At 44.1% G+C, this 12068-nt stretch overlaps 1 protein-coding gene across 1 annotated transcript; it reads right to left on the bottom strand.

The window, feature by feature from the left end:
* Positions 1 to 6430: 6430 nt before the first annotated feature.
* LOC116089483 (keratin-associated protein 5-2-like) lies at positions 6431 to 6875 on the bottom strand. The gene has a single exon (XM_031368998.1). It carries the CDS (start codon positions 6812 to 6814, stop codon positions 6431 to 6433), a length of 384 nt encoding a protein of 127 aa, XP_031224858.1. The 5' UTR covers positions 6815 to 6875.
* Between the last annotated feature and the right edge of the window lie 5193 nt (positions 6876 to 12068).

The raw sequence follows: 12068 nt of genomic DNA, 5'->3' as shown, positions 1-12068 counted from the left end.
GAAGAAGGGATAATATTTGTGGCTCGCTGATCCCTCTTCCAATTTTAATAAGTGAATGTACTTTACACTTCCTCCCTCTACATTTGTTACCGCCTCACTTTTTGGACCGGTCTCCCATACAGTTAGTTGGAAATGTGCATTTTTATGGATTGTATACATGTTCCAAATATATTTGTGAAAAGTCAGGTTGGAAAAAAGTGTAGAGACGTATATCAACTGGTTCTCCCCCTCCAGGTCTTCTTTGTTAGTGGCCAGTATCTGGATAGTGGTGGAGCTGCCATTCAGAGGCTCTGCTTTTGATTAGACTCACAAGGAAATGGAATTACAATTTTTTTTTTTTTATCTTCAATCAGTCACTGTGGTTTTTTCAGTGTTTTAGAAGTGAATGATTGAAAGAGCTCTTTCACTAAAAGAAAAAAATAAAAGGATTCTGCTGCTACCTCTTCGATGGGAAAGAACAGAGGGTCCTGTATGCTGATATGATACCCAGAGAGAAAAAAAGAGCAGAAAAGGACAGGTTTCAATGAATGTGACATGAGGGTGTGTGTTAGAGTCATTTCATGAAGCTGTCGGGTGATAGAAAGCTAGTCAAAGACAGATAGAAACTACAGAAATCAAGATTCAGTACCCTCAAAGGCTACCCAGACATCAGAAACTTTGATGCTTAATCCTAATAATAATTACTTCCCTCGTAGGATGGTGTGGGTGTCCCTATAATTATTCAGAGTATGAAACCAGACTACCACATAAATCACACTTAAAAAGAACTTTGATTCTACTAATTTTATTTTGCTTTGTTTTTTTTTTTTTCTTAGACAGGGTCTCATACAGCCCAGACAAGACTAGCCTCAAACTCACTTTATAGCTGAGAATTAGGTTGAACTTGTTCCTCTGTCTCCTGAGTGTTGAGATACAAGTGTGAAACACTGCCTGGGTTTTAATGCATCTCTGAGGATCAAACTCAAGGCTTCGTGAATCCTAAGCAGGTACTCTACGCAGTGAATTATGTCCCCAGCTCTAGATTCTAATCCAAAATATATTTTAAAATAACACTAGACTATGACCAGAGCTTACTCAAATGTGTCTACACTCAGGTTTATCTGCCTGTGAGCAGTCTACTCCTCTCAGTATGGCCATAGACCAAAATCTCAACCTCTAATCAGACAACCCATAAAACCAAGGCCACTGGATGCCATTGGTTATCTAAACAAGCAACCTATTTGTTAGTAATACAAATATCTATGTAAATCATGGCTCAAATACATGCCAGCTAAAGGTAGTCAGGTGTCTGTCGCTACTCAGAATACATAAGGGATGCTATTTGGGGCACCTACCAATTAACTTCCATGCTTACAGTTTTATTTTGAAAATTAGGACACTTGGGAAGCACACAAAGCCAATCAAAAAGATTTGTCAAAACCTCATCTTGTGCAAGATAGTACAGATAGAGCAAGAAATGTGCATTCAAGTACTCTAAACTGATAAGAAAAATAAAAAAGAAATAGAGAAAAAGAAAGAAGGAAAGACATGAAGTCTAATGAGGTAGTAGACGCCTCAAGGTGATGGCTGGTGACGCTATTGATGAATATTAAGACTTAAAGGTGACAAATTCCCTCCAATTACGTAATAAGAGGGGAGAGTTTTTCTGGGGAGCAGAGACTCGCTGTGCAGCCCTGCCTGACCTAGGGCTCACAGAGATCTGCCTGTATCTGTCTTTCATATGCTGATATACTTTGTGCCCACTGCACTTGACCCTGTAAAGGCTTTTTGGAGAAGAGCTTTGACAGTGTCTTAAAAGGAAAACAGGGGGTTGGTGAGATGGCTCAACGGGTAAGAGCACCGACTGCTCTTCCGAAGGTCCTGAGTTCAAATCCCAGCAACCACATGGTGGCTCACAACCATCCATAATGAGATCTGACGCCCTTTTCTGGTGCATCTGAAGACAGCTACATTGTACTTACATATAACAATAAATAAATCTTAAAAAAAAAAAAAAAAGGAAAAGGAAAACAGGGCAGGAGGAAGTAGAAAGAAATCAGGGGCCAAGGGTCTTTGACAAAGTCTGAGATCGTCCTGCATGAACTGGCCTTCCCCCTCCAGACAGCTGTGCCTCAACCTTCCTAGACCTTAATTCTCTGACAGAAATGTTAATAGCTGATTCAAAGAGTCACTGTAAAATGCACAGGAAATAACACTTCAAAAACACCCATAGGAGGGCTGGGGAGACCATGTCTTAGCTAGAGTTACTATTGCTGTGACGAAACAACGTGACCAAAAAAGCATGTTGGAGAAGAAAGGGTTAATTCCACTTACACTGCTTCCATATTGCCACTCATCACCAAAGGATGTCAGTATGTGAGCTCAGGCAGGCAGGGACCTGGAGGCAGGAGCTGATGCAGAGGCCATGAGAAGGTTCTGCTTTCTGGCTTGTTGCTTGCCCTGGCTTGCTCAGCCTGCTTTCTTATAGAACCTGGAACTACCAGCACAGCAGTGGCACCACCCACAATTGATCACTACATTTGAACATGCCTTACAGCTGGATCTCACGAAGGCATTTCCTCAGTGGACTCTCCTTTCTCTCTGATGACTCTAGCTTGTGTCAAGTTGACATACAGAACCAGCAAGTATAACCACTTAACTTAGCCATGGCTAGTTAAGTAGATCCCAAAGTAGATCTCCGAAAGACAGCAATTTGCCTACAGCATCAAGCTTTATCCAATAAAGTGAGTGGATAGTCAAGCTGGAAGTGAAAGCCACGACTAGTTATAACGCTTAGGCTATTGAATTTTTGATGCTTCTTCTGAAAGTAAGTTATACATTGTGATTCGAATGCTCTATACTCCACACAACCTGTGGATAAACTAAGACAAGAACTCCAAGATGGGACCAGCTGGGTGGCTACGGATGTGGAATTTCATACCCACCCACAACTCTCAAACACAATAAGTCTTACTGAATTATTTGTCATAATACTTTACACTTGCTTGTCTTCCCAGCAAGTTGTGAACCTGGCAAGGAGCCAGGAGCCAACACCTGTCATTGACTGCCTGCAGTGCTCAGCCCAGAGAGACCACAAGGGCTTGAGATACATTCTAGACCCTGAACAGATAAACACATCAGTGGGCGAGAACAGGGGAACATATTATACACACCCACATAAACATAGATATGTGTGATGGTTTGTATATGCTCAGCCCAGCGAGTGACATTCTTAGGAGGTGTGGCCTTGTTGGAGTAAGTATGTCACTGTGGATGTGGAAGCTTCCTGGAAGTCCTAGCTGCCTGGAAGTGAGTATTCTGCTAGCAGCCTTCAGGTAAAGATGTAGAACTCTCAACTCTGCCTGCACCATTGCCTGCCTGGATGCTGCCATATGCCCACCTTGATAATGGACTGAACCTCTGAACCTGTAAGCCAGCACCAATTAAATGTTGTCCTTTATAAGACGTGCCTTGGTTGTGGAGTCTCTTCATAGCAGTAAAACCCTAAGACAATAGATAATGTATATGTGTGTGTTCATAGTCATATATATACACATATATTTATATGTGTATGCAGAGTATCTATAAATTATTATTTCTTGTTCATAAGAAACTGTAATAAGAGTGAATATATTACCTCATGTGGTGGCGATATTTAGTTTTGTCTAGAATCATCACCTGGGAAGAATGTTAGTAAACAACTGTCAAGATCAGGTTGGCCAGTGGACATGTCTTCAGAGGACTGTCCTGGTTGTCCTGGAGAAGATGAACGGAGTAGTAGGTACTAATACATTCATTTATCTCACTCTTGACTGTGGATGTGATGTGACTATTGTAATATTCCTTTCACTTTGACTCCCCTGCAATGATAGGTTGCATAGTGGTTTGAATGAAAATGGTACCCACTTGCCCATAAGAAGTGACACTATTAGGAGATGTGACCTTGTTGAAGGAAGTATGTCAATGGAGATTGCCTTTCAGGTTTCAGAAACTCAAGCCAGGCCAAGTGGCTCAACTGAACTTCCTGCAGCCTGACAATCCAGGTGTTGAACTCTCAGCTACCTCTTCACCACTCTATCTACCTGTGTACTGCCATGCTTGCCACCATAACGGCAATGTAAAAACCTCTAAACGTAAGCCAGCCCCAATTAACTATTCTCCCTATAAGAGTTGCTAGGGTCACGGTATCTCTTCACAGCAAGAGAAACCCTAGAATTGTGAGCCAAAATAACCTTCTCTTTCCTAAGTTGCTGTTTGTTATATTTTATCACAGTAACAAGAATGAAACAAGGACATCTTGTTACTAAGGAAACCAACAGAGAGAAGAAACATCTCTGGGGTAGACCAAAGAAGAAGACATTTTAAGAGGAAGAAGAGATACCAGCTAAAATCATGCTACCTCTAAATGGCCTTTGCTATAGGAGACATAAGGGGTATGACTTGAAAAGTAGCTATAGTCTCGTCAAGAATGTCTCCGGTGCATCTACCTTGGAATCTAAAAGAGCAACTTGAAGAAAACTCTTGTGGCTATGGATGTAGCTCAGTGGCAGAGCACGTGCCAAGCCATGCAAGGCCCTAGACCCTTCTTTTGAAAGGAAAAGATCTATTAAAGAGTATCACTAGGCACGGTAGTGCATCCCTGTGATCCTAGTACTTGGGAGGTAATGGCAAGGGAGCATCAGGAGTTTGAGGCCAGCCCCATCTATATAGGGAGTTAGGGGCCAGCCTGGGCTACGTGAACATCTGTCTCAAAAAGAAAACAAAAGAATCTCTTCCTCCAGATTAAACATTAGATCTGTGAGATGTTGATAACAGCTGTCACCCGCTAAGTCAAAAGCTGTAGTGTGCTCAAATGTGCCCAGAATTACCTCTGAGATGAGAAGGAAGTAGTTACAGGGTAGCTTCTACTATAGGGAGAGACCCAAAGGCCACATGGTAGAGATGAGCAACGTGACAGCACATTCATGCATGAAACTTGGGAGGGTGGGAAATGGGGAGGAGGAAGTGGAAAGTTGGGATGGTTCTGAACTCAAAGCTTTATGGTGTAGGAAGCAGTGTGGGCAGAGGGCATGGAGTAAGAGAAACTCGGGTTCCCATCAGCCTGACCTCACTAATTCTTTCCGTTTCTTTATTGCCCCAGCCTCCGCCTCTTTTTTGTTGTTGTTTTTTGGTTTTTTTCAAGACAAAGTCTATCTATGTAGCCCTGGCTGTCCTGGAACTTGCTCTGAAGATCAGGCTGGCCTCAAACTCAGAGTCCTGCCTGACTCGGCCATCCAAGTGCTGGGATTAAAGGTGTGTGCCACCACCGCCCGGCCTCTTTAGGCTTGCTGAAAGAATGGAAGCATTCAAATTCAGAAAGAAGGGTCCAAGGAAACCCTACTCTTCCTCCTCCTTTCTTAACTGTCCAGAGTCAGGGTGCAAAAGGGAGGAGGGGCCTGTCTATTGCATGGTTGGTGAGTTGGGATTTAGAATGACATCAAAATGAAGCTCCACCTTCTGGATGACCTCAGAGAACTGGCGGGTTGGGAAGAGATGCAGGTCTCTCCTTTCATGAGACTTGCCTATGAGGTTTGTCTGTGAAGTCTGCAGATGAGAGAAGTGATCCACAGACACCAGCTAGGGCCAGAGCCACGTGACATCCCCAAGCCCCACCCACTCCTCCCGCCCCACTCCCTGCCATAGCACCTATGCTCCATGGCCAGCCAACGTTTTCAGTCTCTTCAGAAACTGCCAAATGTTACAGGGTGAAAGCCGCACACGTTCCCCCTTCCTTTCAGCCCCACTCTTCATTGCTTATTTAGGCAAATTAAGAAACAAAACCCTACCAATGCCACCAATCCCCACCTCCTTTACCTAGAAAGATGTAAGGGAGACTCAAGGACACAGACCCAAGGACACAGAAATGTCATCCTAGCAGCAGCACATGGGTTGCTCTTTTCTAACAGTGATGCATGTCGGGGCCTGGGGGCCTTTGTGAAGAGGATGCAGGAATGAGGGGGTCTAAATGAGACAGGCAGGGGACAGAGGGCTGGCAATGATGAAAACATGACACATGAAGAGGGTTTTAAGGCATGTCAAGTTATTTTATTAGGAAATTAGGACTTAATATAGAAAACATTGAGTACAGTCAGAAAACATCAAAATAACTGAATATAAGTCTGAATATTTGTAAAAGATTGAACACTTAAAGGAAACTACAGTACATAGGATCAGGATTCCTAGCTAGCTCTGGCTGTATCCAACCAGCTTACCATTAGGTTTTTTGGTTGTGTACCTGTTTCATGTAGTCTTGGTAGATGCATGCAGAGCCTAGACAAAAGTCTGAGGTTCTCAAAGCAGAAGGAGATAAATTAGTGAAGGATGAAGGAATGGAAAATAGGCTGGATGCTTATCAACAGAACACAGTGTAGACTCCCATACCTGCTAGGTAGGAGCAGAGCACCTGGATCTCCTAGCAGCAGCACTGCTTCTTGCAGCCACACTTCTGCTGGCAGCAGCACTTCTGCTGGCAACATCCACATCCCTTCCCACAGCCACAGCCGCAGGAGCCACAGCCACAGGAGCGGCAGCAGGAGCGGCGGCAGCAGCAGACCATCACAGGCTTGCAGCAGCCACAGCAGCCACAGCAGCCACCACAGCAGCCCCCACAGCCTCCACAGCCACAACCACCACAGCCACAGGAGCCACAACCTCCGCAGCCACCACAGCCACAGGAGCCACAGCCACCACAGCCACAGGAGCCACAGCCTCCACAGCCACCACAGCCACAGGAGCCACAGCCTCCACAACCACCACAGCCACCACAGCCACAGCCTCCACAGCCACAGCAACCCATGTTGTCAGTAGAGAGAACTCAGGTTCAGTGAGGAGAGAGACTCAGGAGAGGAGAGGGAGATGTGATGCTTCTCCTGCAGGGGGAGCCCCTTATGTACCAATGCTTGGGAGAGCCAAGTGGAACACATGACTCCTTTCCTTGTGGCTGTTTATTAGTCTCTACAGGAAAATCTTGAATTCTTCCTGTTTATTTCCCTGTTAGACAGTGTAGTCATTAAGTTGTTTTTAGTTTGCCTGTTCATCTCACTGAGGACATATGGAGGAACCGATACCTGTTTCTAAGTATAGCCATTCTTGGAGGAGCCATGCCAGGGAGGTATATCTGCCCATAGATATTTCCCTCTCTTACCACTATTTTCCCTGAGGCATTTCCCTTGACACCTGTAAGGAGATGCTCCTTGTGGCCAAGTCAATAGGAAAAGCCAGAACCTGTCCTAAGGAGGTAGCTTCCACCATCTGCTGTGTCCAACATTGGTTTGAATCTCAGTTGAAAAGACCCTAGGTTTTTAGGTTAGTGGCTATGTCTTCTACTTAAAAGGATGCTCTGAACCCAATGAATTCCTCAGGGGAATTGTCAAGTCACCTTTGGTAGAGAGGTCCACCATCTTCAAAGCCCATCTTCCTCCTCACAACTCACTCTCCTCACAGGGATGATGCTTCTAGGCCCTGTTTTAAGATTATCAGATGCCTCAGCAATCTGGGGGTGGGATGTGGTCTCAGAGGGCTCAGGAGACCTTCTATTAAAAAAAACACAAAACAACCAACCAAACAAACAAAAAAACCTCTCTGCCTGAAGAAAGGGGATAATCACTCTTAGGCCTCCCAAAATTTGGATGACAGAATACTATCCCCACAGGATGTTGGACATAGTACACAGAAAGAGTCCATATGCTTAAGAAATACCTCATCTCAATGAAGCCACACAGGCTTTCTGACCCTAGGTTTGGAAGTCCTCATTTGTCATGTGTTCATTGACTCCAAGGAGAAAGGGTAGGAGATGCTCTGTGCCCAGACCATGTGACTTCTGGACCTGTCTTTAGTCTAGACCACCGTTTTTCTCTAAGGGTAGCCCCACAATCAGATTTTGAAAGTAGACTTAGAAAAGCATTTTTGTTTTTGTTTTTCTATTTTCTATTTTTTTTTTTTTTGGAGGGGAACCTGGGAAAGGAGATAATGTATGACATGTAAATAAAGAAAACATCTAATAAAAGAAAGAAGAAAAAAGAAAAGCATTTTGCATGGTAACCACAGAGCAGAGGGGCTACAGAAAGGCTATCTATCCTCGGACCATCCAGCTGCAGGGTCTGTGACCTTGTAGAGGCCTGGAGACCCCAGACAATATTTGGCTTATAGCTTACACCTATAGTTGTTTAGGTGTAACAGTGGGAGGAGGGGATAAAATTAAAAGTGCTGGAGTGATGTTTTCCCAGTTAAGAACACATTTGGATTTAGCTGAAGACCCGAGTTCCCAACATCCACAAACCTTTGTGCCCTCTGTCTTACCCTTCACATGCCACAACCCCCTTTCTCAGTCACTCAATTCTCAATTCCGGGAAGATTACAATCAATGTCTCTGCTACCTGCAAACTCTGACACATTCTCACTTACTACCACAGTCTGTAAAGCAGCCTGCTTTTCCTCCTCTTTGCCATCAGCCAGCAAAGTCTCCCTGCTCCTGCCATGGAAGGCTGGCCCCTCTACCTGTATTCTCAAAGCAACCTTTCAAGGCTTTGTAAGTCTTTCCATCTGCACCTTCCTCTCTTCCCTATTCTCCAGTCCCTGCCCACTCTAGATGCTATAAACAGGCTCACAAATTCCTCCATCTTTCTAGATTTTCACCAGCAACAAAGCCTTTTTAAATACCATTTCTCCTATTAAGTTCAGCCCCCTCCAGCAATTGGCTTTTGCCTGTCTTTTTCTTCTTTTTTTTTCTTTTTGTTACTTTTTTAAAAAAGATTTATTTATTTATGTATTTATTTATTTAATGTGACTATATCGCTATCTTTAGACACACCAGAAGAGGAGATCAGATCCCATTACAGATGGTTGTGACCTACCATGTGGTTGCTGGGAATTGAACTTAGGACCAGCCAGTGCTCTTAACCACTTAGCCATCTCTCCAGCCCTTGTCTGTCTTTTTCTATCAGCTACACTGCAGTAGGCATTGTCAAAGAAAGGAAGGAAGAAAGGAAGGAGGAAGGAAAGGAGGAAGGAAGGAAGGAAGGAAGGAAGGAAAGAAAGAAAATAATCTCACAGTGCTCTCAACAGAATTATCCATGGAACTAGTGCATTTCATGACTTATTTCTTACATGCCTTTCTGTGGAGAGTGGTAGAGCTGGAGAGATATTCACCATGGCAAGATGGCGCCTACTTCCGCTGTCAACTCCTGGTAAACAACTGCTTGCGCATGTGCGTAGAGAACTGTTTGCGCATGTGCGTAGAGTTAAAGAGGCCTAGTCACGGCCCATCCCGGGGCGTCACTTGGGGTGATGAGCAAACAGCCAATCATGGGCGGACACGCCACGCTGTGGGCGGACACGCTGCACTGTGGTGTATATAAGCAGTGCTGATTATTGGCTCGCCCCTTTTCCCCTCTGGATGAGGGCAATAAACGTTTGCTGCAGAAGGATCCTAGTGTCCACGAGTCTTCTTGTTGGTGAGACGACTGCGCGGGCCACACCTTTCAATGCAATATAATAGTCTTCTAATATATATATATCTAGCAAGTATTTTGATTTTTATGTTATTATGTTTATTTCTTCTTTGAATAGCTTTTTTTGCATGTTCATGTGTAAAGGTTGTATGTGTATCTGTGTGTGTGTGTGTGTGTGTGTGTGCTCATGAGTGTGTAGTTTCATGTGGAGACCAGAGTTTGGCATCTGTTTTCTTATGGTTTCTACTGCTGTGATGAGACTGTGGGACCAAAAGCAGTTCGAAGTGGAAAGAGTTAATTTCATCTTACAACTTGTGATCCATCAGTCACTGAAGTAAGAGCAAAAATTCAAGGCAGGAACTGATGCCATGAAAGAACACTACTTTTTGGCTTGTTCCTCAATGGTTTGTCTACTTGGCTTTCTTAAAGTATCCAGGACCACCAGTACAGGGGCAGCACTGCCCACAGGGAGCTGGGCCCTCCCATATCAATCATCAATCAAGAAAATGAACCATGCCCCCAACCAAAAGCCAATTTGGTAGGAGCATTTTCTCAGTTAAGGTTTTTTTCTTCTCAGATGACCCCAGCTTGTGTCAGGTGTACATAAAAACTAGCCAGCACATTTGGCATCTTCTTTAACTTAATTTAATTTAATTTAAATGAGTCTCTAATTTGAACCCAAACCTTGCCAATTCAGCTAGTCTAGCTAGGCAGCTTGCTTAGGGGATCCTCTATATCCTCTTATGTGCTAGGACTGTAGGTGTACCACTCCACCCACTGCTTTTATGAGGGTGAGAGGGATGCAAACATTGATCCATCCTCAAATGGCTTCTTTTTAAAATAAAGTTTTCTAATTCATATATGGACTGTCTTTATTGATGGATATTGACTTTAAGGTTTTTCCCTCTCCAAAACCTCTTACCATTACTATATTACATGAAAATACAACTACGGCATTGACACCTTCCATCTGGGGTGCCAGCCACGACCGCAAGAATGAAGAAGATGTTCATCTCCAGCTGAGGTCAAAGCACTCTCATTCTCAAGCAGACCAAACAACACGTTCATGAGATACTTCAGGCAGTTCACATTCCACTGTTGAAAAGGAAGCGAATCCACCCAAAACTACAATTCAAATGAAGCCGTGTGCCCTGGTAAGGTGAGGAAGTAAGGCAAGGGGAAATAAGTGTTCACCACAGAAACCCAAGCATCAACGAGGAAGTGACCACAAGCCTCATGCCAAGCCAGACATTCAGACCTCCTTTTCTCTTCAGTTCTCTCCTCACTTCACCTGAGTCCACTCTACTAACATGGGTGGCTGTGGCAGCGGTGGTGGCTGCCAGAGTTGTGGAAGCCATCGCTGCTGTGGCTGCTGCAAGCCTGGGGTAGTCTGCTGCTGCAGCATCTGCTGTCACTCCTGTGGCTGTGGCTGTGGCTTTGGGAAGGGCTGCTGCTAGCATGGCTGCTGGCCCCTGGTGTCTTTGCTGGGATGTCCTTGACTGTTGGTTGGTCAACCTTTCTCTGTTTTCCTACTTTCTTCCCATGACCCAGAGGTCATTCCCGTGCATCCAAATGTTAGTCTCTCATCATATCGCAGATTAATAATTTAATAGTATTAATGGTGGTCACTCTGAACAGTGGAACAGATAGGAACGGAATTATGGTCCTTGCAAAGTGTTTCAAGAACTCTTTCTGGCCGCGCGGTGGTGGCACACGCCTTTAATCCCAGCACTTGGGAGGCAGAGGCAGGTGGATTTCTGAGTTCGAGGCCAGCTTGGTCTACAGAGTGAGCTCCAGGACAGCCAGAGCTATATAGAAAAAACCCTGTTTCAAAAAAACAAAAACAAAACAAAAACAAAAACAAACCAACCAAACAACAACAACAAAAAACAAGAACCCTTTCTGGTAACCATGCCTGTACCTTTAGTCATACACTGCACACCATTTCCACTATAGTCTTACAGTCACAACTCCTATAATTCTGAAATTTAAATGCATAGGTACACACACACACATTTGCGCACACACACACATTAATTTCCAAGGATCTCTTTTTATGCTTTTATCTACTATCTTGCTGAAACAACTCTTTGTATTCTATATATTCATCCACAGTAAATACAGAGCTCTTGTTGGGAAGAAATCCCCCTGTGGTCAGATTAGCTTCCTTTATGATCAAAGGCCTGGCCCGCTGAGATACACAATGGGTTTAATACTCAGGGCAGAAACACTGCTCACATGTAGGAACATGTCTGAAAGGAGCCTTGCTCATCCAAGTTCAATGTCCCTTGCATCATAGTTTGTTACACTCATTTCTATAACTACAAAAATGTCATTACTCATTCCAAAATGTCTACACCTCACATCCGACTTTGTGTAGCGCTGAAAGAACATGAACTCAAGTTTGGGTTGCTACTGTTCAAAAACTATAGCAAGTAGGATGGGGAGATAAATGACAAGTAGGAACATGCATGCATGCAGGAATGAAGACTGAATTCATATCTCCAGCACCCATAAAAAGCTGAACATGCCCATGGGCACCTACAACCCCGTACAGGAGAGTGGGGTTGAAGACCAAAGAATCATAGGGCCAACCAGTCT

This window comes from Mastomys coucha, unplaced genomic scaffold (genome assembly GCF_008632895.1).
Source record: "Mastomys coucha isolate ucsf_1 unplaced genomic scaffold, UCSF_Mcou_1 pScaffold14, whole genome shotgun sequence".
Classification (NCBI taxonomy): Eukaryota; Metazoa; Chordata; class Mammalia; order Rodentia; family Muridae; genus Mastomys; species Mastomys coucha.
This window is presented reverse-complemented; position numbering and strand designations above follow the sequence as displayed.